This window comes from Colias eurytheme, chromosome 15 (assembly GCF_061535395.1).
Source record: "Colias eurytheme isolate Ceu_HAF_F1 chromosome 15, ilColEury1 Martin Lab GWU primary, whole genome shotgun sequence".
NCBI lineage: Eukaryota > Metazoa > Arthropoda > Insecta > Lepidoptera > Pieridae > Colias > Colias eurytheme.
In genome coordinates this window covers 6,578,969-6,595,467 of record NC_142994.1, presented here as the reverse complement: position 1 = coordinate 6,595,467, position 16,499 = coordinate 6,578,969, and the positions used below count along the sequence as shown (strand labels likewise).

The following is a 16,499-nucleotide window of genomic DNA, read 5'->3' as shown; positions in this document are numbered from 1 at the left end:
TGTGAAAATTTGGATGTAATGATAATGCAGATCAAAACTAGATTGCTTATAATTTTTTATAAAATAAAATAAAAATAAAATAAAACTATGTTTATTTTCGTTAGTATTTATTAACAGATACACACATTATAAAATTGACTTGGACAGCTTGGACTTGACGAATACCTAGCCGTATTGGAAACTCCTGTAATAAGTTTTCATAAAATTATATTGTATTACAAACAATATCATTATAATATTTTACCTACTTATAATATTTTTAATTTAAAGTATCAAAACGGGTAAGTCCAATTTACCAATAAAATATTCAAAATTGAAAATTGTGATGTATTTGAGCCTTCTTCATCTAATGTTTTTCTATACACATTATAAACAACACCTCTTGCTTGTGATCGCAGCGGCTTTTACGACATTTTCGAAGGTTTTTTTAGACAAAATCCTCAAAATTATTCATCAATTGCAAAGAAGACAAATAATTTGACAACCAATTGATAGTTGTCAAATAAAGTTGCCACATGAAAATCTTTTATTTCTTAAATATAAATATGCCATCAGATTCTGGTAGACCTATATATGCCGGCTACGCGAAGCTAGAGAAGAAAACATGGATTTTCAGGAAAAATTTAGCAAAAAATTTTGGAAGTAATTTTTTTTTAAAGTATTTTTTACGTGATCAGTGTATGCAAAACTACAAGTTCCTTCGCGCTTAGTATACCAATAGTGGGACACCCTGTATACTATAACAATACTAATTAGTAAGTATTCTAAAGTTTGCTGCCATTCATTTGCCAAAGGCTTGGCGAGAGTCTTTTTAATTTTGGAACTATTATCTACTATAATTTAAAGGCTCTGGTTTTTGTTGTTTTTTTTTTGAGGCATTGATGCTTATTTTGATATGTATGCCGTATCTTTACATCAATATTAATGAATAGGTAATTATATTTTATGCTTATTCTGAAAAAAAAAAATGGTTTTATTTTCAGTCTCGCCTGTTTTATATTAGGTACGCCGATTAAAAGATGATGCTTTTCACATAACAAGTACCAACTCCCAACCAACTGGAACATAATAAAAATGTTATTGTTACAAAATAGGAACGATTAAATGCAGTGCTTGGCTAGTTAAACTATAAAAAGTATCTAAGGGTTGAAATAGATACTACAAATTGAATTGAATTCTACTATCGACATCGAAATCGACGCTTTATCGCTGTCGCTAACTGCAATCGCAGATACCTAATAATAATTAGTTCCTGCAGTAGCTTTTAAAATACTATTCATACAGGAAGAATATTTTCAATATGTAGCTGAAATAATGAGACATTTCTACTACAAGTACGTGTCTGCCTTCACAAATACATATTATATCATACTTACCTACTCGTGTTTCTATGAAATCATTGCCTTTTAAATGCTAACGTTTAAGTACCGACTCGGCAGTAGTTTGACATGATAAGTGGTTAGTTAATAAGACGTGAGTGTTGTTATCGAAACCATGTAACACGCTAACTTTCTTACGACTTGACTAAAAGCACACTAGTGATTGAGGATAAATGAAGACATATAAATGGAAATGTTTATAACAAATTAACAACCTTACGTTTGTTATTATAAGAATGGTTTAGACGATAAAAAAATAAATGTATTTGATCTCTATGCCTACTTAGTATCTAACTGTATTGGTAGGTATATACTATATTTAAAAAGAGGACATAAAACTAGTCGATGAATTGTTTCTAATTTCAGTGGGTTTTTTTTTAAGATATGAATGAGCGTTTACTATAATTAATGATTTAAATAATAAAAGAAAACAATACTCATAAAAGCTTTATTTGTACTTGTTCTGTACAATATTTTTTGAAGCTAGTTTATTTTTCCTTCGACTAGCGATATATTTTAACCACTTCAACCGCTGTTTATTGCTGCATACAAGTTGAGCTTTTCCTTGTGCAGGAAACGAGTCATAAATATATTGCCTGTCAATAGATAATTAAAATTATATCTCTTCTGTTACAAGATCTATAATGTTATCTTATACAAACATCTTAACATCAAATGTATCTAAGTAGATACGTAAATTAAAAAAAAATCTCAGATTACATTAAAGATTATAATTATTTCAAAATTAGGACACTCACATTATCCTAAACTCATAATAGAGGTACTTTCATTAGGAATCATCTACACTAAATACGTTTAAAGACTATTAGGATGGAAATGTATGAAGGCACCGCAAACCATTCGCAAACGCTTTCCAAGCTTATGCATGTAGAGAGAAAATTATTGCCGGTGTTTCCATATTGTGTGCGTCAAAGTACCTTGTAATTCATCGCGTAATAGTTTCAGTATGTTGAATATAATCGGCATCAGTTGTTTGAGTTTGAAAAGACATTTTATAATGAAAAGCTTTTGTTTATGTTATAATTATTGTTCTTTTTAATATGTATGAGCAATGATAGATATTGTTCAAGTGATTAATAAAAAGATATTTAAGAGGCCTAAGATAGGATGAAAAGATATGAACTTTCTTCTGTTGCCATTGATTTATCTTTTCATTACTTACTGAGTTTCCGTTTTCTCAGGAATGTATAGATCTGGAATAAGTTTTTCTGGAGCAGCTGATACAGTACTTTTTCTAGAGCTTCGAGATGCCCTAAAATATAATAATAAAAGCAATAAGATAAATATTTAATATGATACGATTAGACCTGGTTATATTTGGGAGTCTCACCTATGTGCAGTGCTTCTGGAAGTACTAAAAGATGAGCTTGCATTAGTTGGAGCAGCTTTAAATTCATGTAACATTATATCAAAGCGTGAACGAAGAATGCCTAGTATACCTAGAGAGAGATCTAATTTCTTGAATTTCGTCTCTGGTGCACATAAGAATAATTCCAAGATTATAAGTCGTTGACTTAATCTGTAAATATAAATCTTTTAAAAAGAATCCAGTGGTACATTGTAATGGAAAATGGCGCAGGCACGAAAAGATGAATGATTAAAAACTGTCCATTTATAAAGGCTTCCATGCAAATGCAGTCCCACTTTCAATCAGAACAGTGAAACTCGATTAAATTCCACTGACACGGCGAGCGACGTCAGACCATTTAAGTAATTATGACTTATTAAAATCAGACACCCATGTGAATTGTGATGAATTATGTACCCTGAATATTTTACAACACCAAGTCCCAAGTGACGAAAGTCCATCTGACGATTGCAAAATACTTCATTAATTAATGGCGATGTAGTGTTTAATTTTTGTCCTTGATTCAAACAGTGTCCGAGAAGCACGCGTCGTTCTCTTGGAATTATGTTATTAAAGTAATTTGTTTTCAGTTTGTGCTCAGCTGTATTAAATATCTCTGTTTTTAGAATTCTGTTGATTTCCAGCTCTAAAATTTACTATTATGATTTATTATTTTATTATGGTTAAATAATGTAAATCCAAATGATTGATAGCATAATTTATACCTATATAATTATAGCACTTTCTACCGAGTGCTATCCATACAATTTGAATCGATATTCGTAAGAGAGTTTCATATAGAATAGAGTCCTTTTTTGATAATGATTGTCTTTTATCCACACCCATATGATGATATGGTGCTAGCGCATCCTTTCCTGAAAAATGTGTTGAACTACAAATTTTTAGTCATTGCGATAACTTCCGGAATATAAAATTTGCGTCTACCTAAAATAATGATGCAATATTCTTTAGCGACAAGAAGTCGTAAATCTTCCAGATCTTCTTGGTATTTCAATTCGATTTTATCACTATTCTGGGTCCGGATTTTCGTTTCTAATTCTAGGGTGCGATGGCTCATTTCATCTGAGATCTAGTAAAGTTAGTTAACAAAATTGACATGTGATCGCCTGTGTAACTACTATTTAATATGTTATGAATTTTAAAAATAAAAAGTTTATGTAGATACATAAAATAATAATACGTTATGTTACCTGTAAGAAGTATTGAACGTACAATATTAAAGCCCGCAGGAAACGTTCGGTGGTAGACAAGTGTAACAAGTTTATCAAAGCAGGAGACAGTATCGATGTTGGCGCGGTGAACAACACGACATCTTTCAAGTCCTTTCAAACGAACAAATGCGATTAGAGCTTAATAATTAATAGAGATTAATAATTTTGTACATTATATATGTCACATAAATAAACAGTACTTGAAGCGTTACAACGTCATCATCTTCGGTTTTTCTTTGCAGGTATTTTCGAAATCGTTGCTGTAAATGTTATATAGTTGAATTACTTCAATATTATATAGGCGTATTTATTATCGATGTCGATAATAATTACCTGTTAACGTACCTGCTCTAATAAATCAACATCATCTTTAAACTCTACATTGGTTAAAGCAGTTGATGGTAATTCGTAGTCATCTTCTATCATAACTGGCAAATCGCTACAAAATATTATTTAGAGTTTCTTATTATTTTTAGAATTATTCTAGGGAATTAGAGTTCTTAAAGTGAAATAAAATCCTATTATAGACTTGAAACAACCTTATAAATTGTAATTTTTCTACTTCTTCGTTCCAAATCCAGTGTCCATTTTCATATAAACTTTCAAAAGCATCTTCGTCTTCGTCTTCAAACATTTTCGAGATTATTATTTTCAAATAAAATAAAATATAAAAAATATTAAAGTATAAAAATTAGTGTGTATAAATATTATATAAAATACAAATTGTTGACAATAGGTACTACTGTCAATCAAATATTGACATAATCTAGCTACAGAGCTACATAGATTTTTTGAAACTTGCATGACACTGTCCAGGGGCAAGGGCGTAGAACAAAGTTTCAATTAGTTAACTATAACTAGTTTTGATTAGAGTTATCTATAATACGAACAATGTTTTAAAAATATAAAATTTAACTGTAGGCTTGTATAAAATACTATTTTTTATTATACTATTTATACCTAATTACTCATTAATCTACCATGCCCGGGTCCTGAAACTTTGATACACAAATAGGATCCAGAATATTATTCTTTAGAATCCTTGTATTAAAATTTTTTTAAGCAAGCCTTTTAATTTCTTTTTGAATAAAAATAAACATAATGATGTGACGATTTTGTTTTAATTATTTCTATAATAGTCTTACAAATGTTATCTATAATTATTAATCGAGGGCTCTTTGAAAGCGCCTGGTGGACCGTGAGCGGTGTCCGCTCATCCGTCGATGAGTTCGTAACGAGTTCATCCGTCGCCGATCTGTTGGAAACTCGGGCAAGGACGTAAACATTATCTGCTCATATTATTTACAATTTCTTTCCCCAATGTGTAGATTGATAATTAATTGGTAATTGACACAAAAAATTGCTATCTACGCTCGTTGGAGGAGGCCTGGTAGCTGCATAGCAGTTTGCATCGTTTAGAATGCCAAACTTTTTTTGTTGAAATATAATATGCAGTAAATTAGTAAATATTACCTACTCCGTGGAACGTGAGCATCTTCTGAGCCGAAGAAATTGCTGATAAAATGGGATGCTTTTTATTTTTACTTGTCATGACAACAATCATCATAAAATAATCTCATATTTTTACGATTTGAAAATTGGATTCTTATACATTATGGCATATGGTCTATAATGAACCAAATTTAGTACACATTTCGACAATATTTAGTTGAAAGTATGTGGGTAGTACACGACGTCGGCTATCGGTACACTGTTCACTGGGTTCGACCCCGGGGCAGGGCCAGCCATCCGTGCACCTGTAACATAACTTCAAAACCCACAAAAGCTTTCCCTGATAAATTTCCAAACAGGTCACTTGTTCCGTGTTTAAATCCCTTTTTTATTTTTTTATTTTTAATACTGTGAAAGTATTAATGGAAAATCTTTTCTCGTGATTCCGAAGATATTGTTTTTTTTCCTTAATTTGTCGTAAAAACATCGTTAAGTCAAAATTTCTTGCAAAGTTACAAATTAAACTTTTTCGATTAATTAAAAAGATAAGATATAATATAATGTATCATAACAAAAATAATAGCTTAAATATGATATGGGTCTCTTAACTCCTTACGCAGCATGGTCATAACAGTGATAGAGGAATTAGCAAGTAAATTTTCTAGACGTGGCAGATTGCACGGTTTAAGCCCGCCGTAAACATTTACGAGACATACAGACTCCTAGCGCTATTCAAGGGGAGTCTAATCAAACTTGCAAGTCCATGGACTCAGAGCAACGACATTACGTTTGACACCCGGCTTACGTACCGAGATTTAATATGACAAGTTGAGAAATTCCATTTCTATAATACTTATTCCTTACTTATTATGTACCTATGCATCCTATGTGACTAGTAAGCCCCTCGACGTTTTATTTTTATTAAGTCTTATTACGAATGAATTTGTAAAGTAGTGAGTCTAAATGCCATGAAATTACAAATTTACACCATATAGTTACAAATCTATCACACATTTGAAACAGGAATAATAAAAAACGTTGAGTTTTTACGGTTTCTACGAATAATGCACGCTGGAGAATTAAGATCAATAAGATTTTCAAGCGGCTTTAAAATGGAAAGATGTCAATTGGAGGCGTATTTTCTCCGATTATGCTGAGGTGGCGGCCCGATTGAAATCATTTCTATGTCACCTTAATGCGATTCAATATTCAGTTGTGCAGCATTATGAAAACTACTTATCTTTGAAAATGTTTTAGTAAGGTATAATATGATTTTTAGTAACTCTAGAGACTAGACTCTAGATTCTTGATCGTCTATTGTGTGGTCTGTAGAGAGGCGCTAAAGGTAATAGTGAAGAAGTTTATTGAAAGCTAGTTTTCCGCTCGTGGTTACGTCCGCATTGATTATAACAAATTTTAAATGGGTGAATTTCGAAAAATTCTTCCTAAAATGAGACATCCAATATAATAAGTTAAATATTAGTGGAAATAGAAGTGGAAAGTGATGATGATTACGGACATTTAATTATCAAACAAATCGTCGGAAAATTAATATAAGGGGACGTTGTATATTTAATATATTAGTTCAAACGCACAGTCGATACGTTACTTATATTGACGTAGAGTCTGCTAGCACGCGTCGCTCGTGGCTCGGGTGTTACTGACACAGGAAATTACATCTGGCTGCTGCTATTCTTCAAAACCTATCAAAGTAATCTTGACGAATACGTATGGGGTTACTGCTTCATGCACGCTGTAGCTCTTAATATTTTGCGGTTTTCTAGTTAAAACAAAGGAATTTACACTTTATTAGTGCAAGTTAAAGATTGAGAGAATGGGAGCTTAGAAACCTGTAAACATTATTGAAATTAATTGAATTAGTACGTTCATTATTCCAATCGGTCAAGGAACACATACTGAGGAAACTGGCATGTCGTAGAACCAAAAAGCTTGATGAAATGTGATATCGTGCACCTGGTCAGCGCGGTGCTTGCCAAATATAGACACCTTCCCAGAAATAATGCATTAATTAACCTAAAGTAACCTATTGCAAAAAATACTTAAAGGTCTAATCAAAACAATAGCAAGAAAGAAATGGCGTAATGGTTACAATAAAATACAATTGCAAAACGATGCAATCGACGGACCATTGTCCCCAAATATTCGATACAAAGAAAATGGAACTAAGCAAAATGCATGGCGTGGCCATTATATCATGTTCTTTGCAGCTAAATTGAAATGGCAATTATTTCCAATGTGTATGATTTTAAAATCCTTATACGGTTTTAGATGAATAGGGAAGTATTTCTATATTTAAATGGACTGATTGTGCGGTCGTTTTTAGTCAGTATTTAGAACGGTAAAGTTTTAAAATTTATCGTTACAACACAAAATATTATATCGTTACGCCGCGAAACAGGATTCTTATTTTATTACTTTCACATTTCGAAATACAATTTGATTGCAGGGCTCGGTGTTAGGACCTTTATTGTACTTGGCGTATGTAAATGATATGGAACATGTCATCAACCACTGTTCTATCTATCAATATGCTGATGACACCTGTCTAATAGCCTCAGACAAAAATATTAATACTGCAGCTCAACAGTTACAGGAAGATTTTACGCGTATCCTAATGTGGTCGCACGATGCGGGTCTTGTCATAAATGTTAAGAAAACAAAAATAGTACATGTACACTCGAGTCATTTGAAAAACTTTAATAATTTTAAAATCACGGCACACAATCACGTATGTCTTCACAAAGGTACATATTATAACCCGGACTGCTCGTGTGAATGTGTGGACCAAGTGCCTTATTATACTTACTTAGGACTGATTGTTGATAACAGATTTAATTGGAACCATCATATAGACTATCTGTGTGATAAACTTAGGGCCATACTCTCAAAATTATATATCATCAGAAATAAGGTACCATACAAAATTCTTCTCGGTATCTATAGATCATTGGCAGAATCAATAATACAATACGGTATCACAAGTTATGGACGTACATTTAATACTTACATTGACAGAATCACAAATTTACAACTAAGACTAATAAAAAAAATTGTACCTATTAATATTAAAAACAAGTTTAAAGATAAACCTCTCGAACTATTTAGCTATTGTAATGTACTGCCAATAAGACAAATGTTTCAAAAGATTTTTCTCATAGAACAATTTCATAACATAAACTTTCAAAATCCCATTTCGCATCAGTTTGCTACCAGACAAATAACTAATAATAAATTAATTATTCCTCAAGTACACAATCTTTATGGGAAGCGTACGGCTAATTTCTTATTACCCACTATACTTAATTCTATGCCACAAAAAGTCAAGAAGGATGTTAATATTAAAAACTACAAAATAATATACAAAAGATATTTTCTCGAATTAATTAAAACAATAAAATAAACATAAAAAACAACATTGTAATGAACACCCTGTATTTGTATGTCATGAATAGATAAGGAACCGGTTTATGTAGTCACATCTTTTGTCTTCCTTGCGAATAACAAACGGTGTTTATGCGACTGTGAGCGTTGCTACAAACCTCGTAAGGTTTCGCATCGCAAAATTGTTTTAAATAAATGTGAATTTTTGTTTTCTAATAAATAAAATAAATAAATTAATTAAAAAAATGCAATAAATTATTCATTATTATCATAGGTCGAAAAAATATTTAATATTAGGAATAATAAAATTCCATCAATCATGTAAACGATACACGATAAGCCGGATCAGGCACGAGATGAAATGGTTTCGTTTGTTAAAACTGCAAAAAATAAAGTGCATGTGGTGTTACTGTAGTAAATAATTCTGCTACGAGCTCTACCATCCGTACTTGCAATAAAACGAACAATGCAATTTTGCTAGCACTGTATTCAACCGATGGTTCCTCACTAAAATTTGCTTCGAATGTCCATTGCTGTTTATTACAAACAAACATAAAACTCCACCGGGTTATGGACGCCGCAGCTATCATGTTGAGTGATAAATGGACGGCAAATTACGTTAGCATACGTAGCAAATGGTTCTTGATCTAACAGTATTTAAGGAATGAAGATACAAAATGGACTGTACTGTTGAAGTATATAGATATGATTCGCGAATCTCTACTTCCAGCGTAGCGTAACCTCCGTAACAAGTGTTTTGCAAGTGGCTTCATTTATATCATCTGAAGTTATCGTCTGCATTTAAAACTAAGTATTGTTGCAGAATAATAAAAAAAAATGTATAACGTGAATACCATAATATCTTTGTTTATAGGGTAAATAAAGTGTAGAGTTTATAGACAACGTGCATGTTCTTTAATTTATTAAATCAGCGCTATAAAACGGTCCTACAAAATAGGACAATGCAGAGTAGAGGCTTTATAAAATGCAGCGATGCCCGATTTGTGGGAATAGCGTATAAAAATTTCAAAGAGCCTATATGTGCGCGTGCACTGTCCGCGGTCGCCCCGCTTGCATAAAACATGCAAATTGGACCACTTCACTGCTGTGCCTAAGTTCACTTGCTTTTGCACTTTTATTTCAAATTGAGGGCCATTAGTCATGTAAATATCGTTTAACGAACTGTCCCTCGGAAAAACCCTCTTGAATAAGGTCAAATTTTTCTACTATCCTGTTGTTTGTCGGTAATTTTATTTTATGCCGGTACCTATATTTTGAAATAGTATTGGTTTTTAAAGTTTTAATCGTAGTTTAAGCTCAACCATTGTCACTAAACGGTTTCGCTTATCATGCAACGCAAAATACTTTCGTTGAAAATCTTTTTGTAATAAATTAGCATTTTACAGTTTTGCTGCATTAGCCATTTTAGAGCAATGAGGGCGAAAATTGAAGGCATTATTAGAAGTTTGCACAATGGAGCCTAAATGATGGCAGATCGTCGACTTCCGTGTTTGAGAGTGAATTGTTAGCATTTGGCTTAATAATGAGCCTTTGTATCTTAATGAGTTAAGTAATGAGGATGCTGCATTTTACTGTCCGTTTTATGTATGAACAGTCGTAATCTATATTTCTTGAACTTTGTTTCAACTTTAATTTTTTCTAAGTTATTCGGGCAGCTACGGCGATCGATATAATCCTTGGGCTAATACCTTAAGTACCTAGTCTTTTAAATCCATAGATAATGAGCAGTTTAATATATTTTCTATTATTTTGTTATCGATTGTTAGCATCAAAATCGAAAACTGTGATTGCCATAGGTACGTTAGCAGGGTGCCTCACGTTGACATCATCAATTATCTACAGCGCTCCTCCCATCCTCACCGAGGCAGTCGACTTCTTGCACTGAACTAAAGACACGCCTCCTCACATCTGTTTCAAAACCTTGCATGTTACAAATGATTAATGTACCTTCAACGATACTATGCTTTAGTGTACAGAGGCCAAAAAAATATCGGACATTGAGCTTAGATTTAACATTTAATACGCCTTAGTTATTAGACTAGACTTTATTGTTGATAGAGTGAAGCGCTAATTAAACACAGTATATTTTCTATGTTCTCAAACAGAACACATTGCGTCCAATGCAAAATGCACAATCCAAACATGACATACGAGTAAATATTATATTCTACAATAAGCTCATGACATAGTTACTGCAAATGTCAATGCATCGGGAATGATTGCTGCATTGTTTATAGTGATACAATCATAGCGAGATGGGCGACGGCCCGGCAGCACCGCGGAAACAAATTGAATATAGGTATTAAATGTCCGACCCAACTTTATACTCTGTTTATACTGCAAACTTTACGACACAATGTGCGTGTTATTTTGTTTTATGTAGAAATTATTGTGCTCCGCTAGCACTAAACCGAATACGGGACTGCAACAGCGAAACAGAATTACGGTTGATGTGCAAGCTACGAATAAGTATGTTGGGACGTGTACGGAAAGCGGACGTAAAAATAAAATGCTCTTACATTATTCAGTCTGGGTGTTGGACTTAACACTACAGATAATAAATACATAATGCAACATAATAAATACAGGGTGTAATCGTTAAGTGTGTGCAGGCGATTGTGACGTAACTATAACAGATATCAAAAAACTTTAAACTAATATTTCTCGTTTTATTTTTAAAAAGTTATTAATGCATTTAACTCATTAGGTATAGTACTTTCAATATCAGTTAAAAGTTGTTTTATATCTGTAATAGTTAGATACGGAATAATCGCCTGTATGCACACTAAACGATTACACCCTGTATATGGACACTAATATTATGACGTCAGTAAGAGTGGATAAGAAATCATGTTATTCGAGTGTGTTTAATTTATCTCGCTCTATCAGGCAACATTAATATTATATATATTTACTTTTAAGCCGTGGACAGCTTGCTAATAGCTTGTCCGTTCGGGTCCTGTAATTATGTTACCAATGCTTATTTTCTAGGTTCTAGGCGGGTTTGGGCGGCGCGGAGGTAAGATTATTTTAATATACATACTTATTATTTCGTCACCAAAAGTACCGTGACTTTTCTGATATATATATGCGACGATAAGTTATTTAATCAGAGGTTAGTCTATAAAAATACTATAATACTTAATAGTATCCAATATTGAAATGGAAAATGTTAGATTTTAAGGGCGTAAGTTACGTATTTCTTTTAGATATAGGAGTCTAAAGTGGTAAATGTTAAAAATACTATGTAATGACTATTCGAAAGTGCTACTAAATAGTAGTCTAATTGAATAAATGAATGTTTGAGTTTGAGTTTAAAAACATTCGAAATTTTATATTTAAAAAATACACACTTTATACTAGTTATTAAATCGCTTCACTAGTAAATTAACTAGTAAATTAAAGTAAGATAGTAACATAATATTTTTATTTATTTATATAAGCATTAACGCTAAGCAAGATATGAATCCTAGAGTATGTAGGTATTATTTCATATTTGCATAAAAAATTATAAATGTAATACAATTTTATAAATTTCTCCAAGAAGAGTGATGAATACTGGAGAAATTGATTTTACATCTTCACGAAGCATTTTTGATTAGTTATGGAAGAACTTTAATAGTAATTGCTACAAGACCAATGATAATGGGTCAAGATCAGTCACACAGTGAACAAATAATAATTGAAAGTTGTGTCTGCTGCATTCCATATCTTTTTATTTTTTATTTTTAATGGCAATTTAAAATTTTAATAATATTGTAACTTTTAAATATGTACCTACCTACTTTATATTGTAGAATGTAGGTATATAATTTAAATCAGTATCAATAATCATTTTAATTCAATACTTTCAGTTTATAATAAAAAAATAAAAACTTAAAATATATTGAAATTTTAAATGTAAAAATAGGTTTCATTTGCTAAAAATAAGTGTATAAATCTAAGAATCTTCACAGCGCCGCGAAGTTTTTATTGAAAAACTTAAAATGCTGATGAAAATGGACGGAGATGTTAAAGGCCGTTCGCCTAAACGACATCAACTTTCAAATATAGGATTATTTTTAGAAAGTTGAATTACTTTTCTGAAATCACCCTTCACCAGAGTAGAAGATATATTATATTATTATTTTGTTTATTTAACAAATACAATAAGAAACACCATTGAAAGCTTTTTCAACATAACTTATTTTTTGAAGTATTCGTCACAACGTTTATATTCACTTATTTTTATCAGAGCTTACAGAAACATTAAGCGGCTATGATATAATTATATTATAAACTTATTGTATGTTTAGTATTGTATGTTTACGTATTTATTAAATTCATACTAATAATGTCGTTCATATTCATCGTGCAATTATAATTTATAACACTTCATTATCATTTTTAAAAGCTTATTCAAGCTCGGCTGTCTAATTATGTAAGAGGGATCGTCGTGTCATAATTAAGTTATTTAAGATTAAAGAGGAGAGAAATGGAGATCGTAAATGTAATGTGCTAAGGTACGGGACCGCTCCTGGGAATGGACCAAATGAGTAATTGATAAAGGGAGCTCTAATTTTACCTAATCACGGTCAGACAGAGTTAAACCTTTTTAGGGTTCCGTAGCCAAAATGGCAAAAACGGAACCCTTATAGTTTCGTCATGTCCGTCTGTCCGTCTGTCCGTCTGTCCGTCTGTCACAGCCGATTTACTCGGAAACTATAAGTACTACAGTGATGAAATTTGATGGGAATATGTGTTGTATGAACCGCTACAAAAATATGACACTAAATAGTAAAAAAAAGAATTGGGGGTGGGGCCCCCCATACATGTAACTGAGGGATGAAATTTTTTTTTTCGATGTACATACCCGTGTGGGGTATCAATGGAAAGGTCTTTTAAAATGATATAAAGTTTTCTAAAAAACATTTTTCTTAAAGTGAACGGTTTTTGAGATATCAGCTCTCAAAGTCGTAAAAAGTATGTCCCCCCCCCTCTATTTTTATAACTACGGGGTATAAAATTCTAAAAAAAATAGAGGTGATGCATGCTAATTAACTCTTTCAACGATTTTTGGTTTGATCAAAGTATCTCTTATAGTTTTTGAGATAGGTTGATTTAACTGTAATTTATTATATTTGCTGCTACGGAACCCTTTGTGCGCGAGCCCGACTCGCACTTGGCCGGTTTTTATATCATATTGTGTGAACATTTTCTGCGCCTTTCAATGAAAACGCCAATAGTATGTTTGTATTCATTAATCACTATTCACTAAGCGCTGTCTGTTAGTTATTTTTGTAATACTTTTTCTTCGAAAATAGATTTCGAAAAAAGCTGCCTTCACAAATAAATGGTTATCACTTTATTCTGACCCATGCAATAAAAATAATGATAATAATTTCCTGAAACTGTGATATTTCACAATGACGTAATAACAACTTGTTTAGAATTCCTGTGTAATTTACGGCGCGCTCACGTCCAATCTGACGTGACTCATACATCTCCGATAAATATACATGTGTATCAAAATATAAAACGCTTACTTCCTTTCGCGTGCTTACAAACATAAAACTTTTTCGTGTGTATCCTTACGAGCACATAAATTAGGTAAATTTACTTCGTTTTTATAAAGAACATCCCCTTCATTACAATATGTTCGTAACGACACAGAGGGGTCACTGCGTAGACAAATCTCCCCTAGGTCTTCGAAATGGTATTGAATCGGCGAAATTATCAAAAGTTTTTAACTTACAACTTTTCCATGAGCGTGTGAAGCGAGCGAGACTTCCCATTCGCTAAAGCTTCGCGGTGAGCTTTTGATTCGCTCTTTCCTTGTCTAGCTCGAAGGATTCACTGAAGGCAAAAGCTAAGTTCGGTAGAGCCGTTGTCTCTCGACGAGTTGAGCGTAGTAACGAGGCACTCAGTTTGAAAGCGAGCGAGTTTCAGTTCACGGTATCGCGATGTCGGCGGCGCACGTCGCTTCTCCGCCACCTCTGCGAGAGTACGCTACCGCGATCGCGACACAACTCTCCAAACAAATAAATCAGTCGATGTTAACAAACTCGACGCTCATGGAGCGATCGTATCCCACTATGAGAATGTAAGACTGGGCGCTGCTGCCGATTAAACGCAGTTCAATTCGAACGGAAGCGTAATCTTACCGGGACTCGATTTAGGTGCGTAATGTAAATAGACAAACATTGTTAAAGATTTCCGGAATAGTTTGTTGATTTAACGCATACAATACGCAGTCGTATTGAATATACAGTTGTTGGATTTGGTTCATAGTGCTTAATCGAGTGAATGTGCCCCGGCGGGTAACGGCGGGATGGCTGGAGGTCAGAGGCAGTGGATTGCAGGACTGGTGTGGGCCGTGTTGGGATCAGTGTTGGCCGATTCTTGGACCACCTACCAGGAACAGCCATGCTGTCGTCCTGTGTCTCATCATCGAGTCCGGCATCATAGAGGTAACTCGTTAAAAAACATTATGAGTAATGCTCTATTTCATACCAAAATAACTGCTATCAGTGGTTTGTAGTTAGATCATACCTACCTTAAAGTTTGTTGAACTGTCTAAAATATTAATAATGCATTCGCGCGTTTATGAAACAGTAGGTATTAATGGTTTTTATCTAATGTTTAATTAGGAGATAACGCTATCTATATATTTAACGACAACATTATTAAAGTGGGTTTCATGACTCATGTATTTACCTGAACAGCTAATTTTTCAATTAAGTACCTATTATACCTACATATTATTTTGTAAGTTTGGTTACAAATTTACAATATTTGACATAGTACCTAAACGATACAATATGTTTATTTAAAAGTACAAAAATACTTTCTTAACCGATTTATTATTATCTAACGCATAGCATGTGAGTACCTAACATCTATAAGTGTAAGTATAAATATTAAATATAACGTTTAGTTTTATTAATTATATACCTATGTGATAAAAAATATTTTTTAAAACCGAAATCATTCATTTGAAATCAATACCTAATTAACAAACAACCTAACTCAATCAATAATGTTTTTACGGTTAGTTGCATCAGGTATATTTTTCTGTGGTTACAGAAAATATTTTAGTTAAACATACGTTCTTTAAAATCTTAATAATAATAAGCTTCTCGCCGCGAACGCGATTCTCGTATTTTTGTAATTTTTTCAATAATAATTTAATAATCCAACAAACAAAACTTAATTTTTATTTATTAAGATTTTAACTTTCTTCATAGCCTTTTCATTCTATAAGCGTTAATTTTAAAATGCGATGCTCATGCGCCGCCTTTAAAAAACAGATAGGATACCTATTTGAAAGTTTTCTAAAAGTATTTAAAAAAAATTTAAACATAGACAATATGAAATTCCAATTACACTAATGAAAAAGTAACCATAACAAGTGATTTATAATCTTAAAAAGTTAACATAAGGGGAAGGGAACAAACACTATGACACACGCAAACTTGCGTTTATTCCGGCCAATCCGTTGTCATACACAGCTATGAGTGGGATACCACATGACCGCATTGAGAACAATTTCTAACCTATTAACTACAAATCCTACGATAGAACACGGCTTGGTTAGCCTTTATCGTCACATTCTAGTACCATGCTCTATGGTTCATGTTCTTATCAGTAAGTTACACCTACAGC

The 16,499-nt window shown here is 32.6% G+C and overlaps 2 protein-coding genes across 3 annotated transcripts in view; one reads left to right on the top strand and one right to left on the bottom strand.

Annotated features, from left to right (window-relative positions):
• Nucleotides 1-1,827: 1,827 nt before the first annotated feature.
• On the bottom strand, nt 1,828-4,614 carry LOC149902352 (uncharacterized). Its single transcript, XM_090110201.1, has 10 exons — nt 4,520-4,614; nt 4,326-4,419; nt 4,181-4,240; nt 3,960-4,091; nt 3,694-3,838; nt 3,474-3,623; nt 3,166-3,394; nt 2,731-2,919; nt 2,563-2,652; nt 1,828-1,975 (listed from the first exon to the last, which is right to left on the bottom strand). The coding sequence occupies exons 1-10, from the start codon at nt 4,612-4,614 to the stop codon at nt 1,828-1,830; spliced, it is 1,332 nt and encodes a 443-aa protein (XP_089966327.1).
• A 10,175-nt stretch (nt 4,615-14,789) lies between these two features.
• LOC149902351 (semaphorin-2A-like) overlaps nt 14,790-16,499 on the top strand; it is a 44,615-nt gene continuing 42,905 nt past the window's right edge. Inside the window, exons 1-2 of one of the 2 annotated variants that reach the window (XM_090110380.1) lie at nt 14,790-15,013; nt 15,126-15,304. In XM_090110380.1, coding sequence (XP_089966506.1) covers nt 15,166-15,304 — 139 coding nt within the window. In that variant the 5' untranslated portion in view covers nt 14,790-15,013; nt 15,126-15,165. Of the gene's footprint in view, nt 15,305-16,499 lie in introns of both variants that reach the window. The other variant, XM_090110379.1, reaches the window with a different exon arrangement.

Excerpts from the sequence above, each read along its gene's own strand:
- LOC149902352 (XM_090110201.1), bottom strand. The coding sequence starts at position 4,614 with ATGTTTGAAGACGAAGACGAAGATGCTTTTGAAAGTTTATATGAAAAT. Across the intron at positions 4,241-4,325 it reads ATGTTGATTTATTAGAGCAG|CAACGATTTCGAAAATACCT; the intron begins GTACGTTAACAG and ends TAACATTTACAG. Across the intron at positions 3,395-3,473 it reads AAAGTGCTATAATTATATAG|AGCTGGAAATCAACAGAATT; the intron begins GTATAAATTATG and ends AGTAAATTTTAG.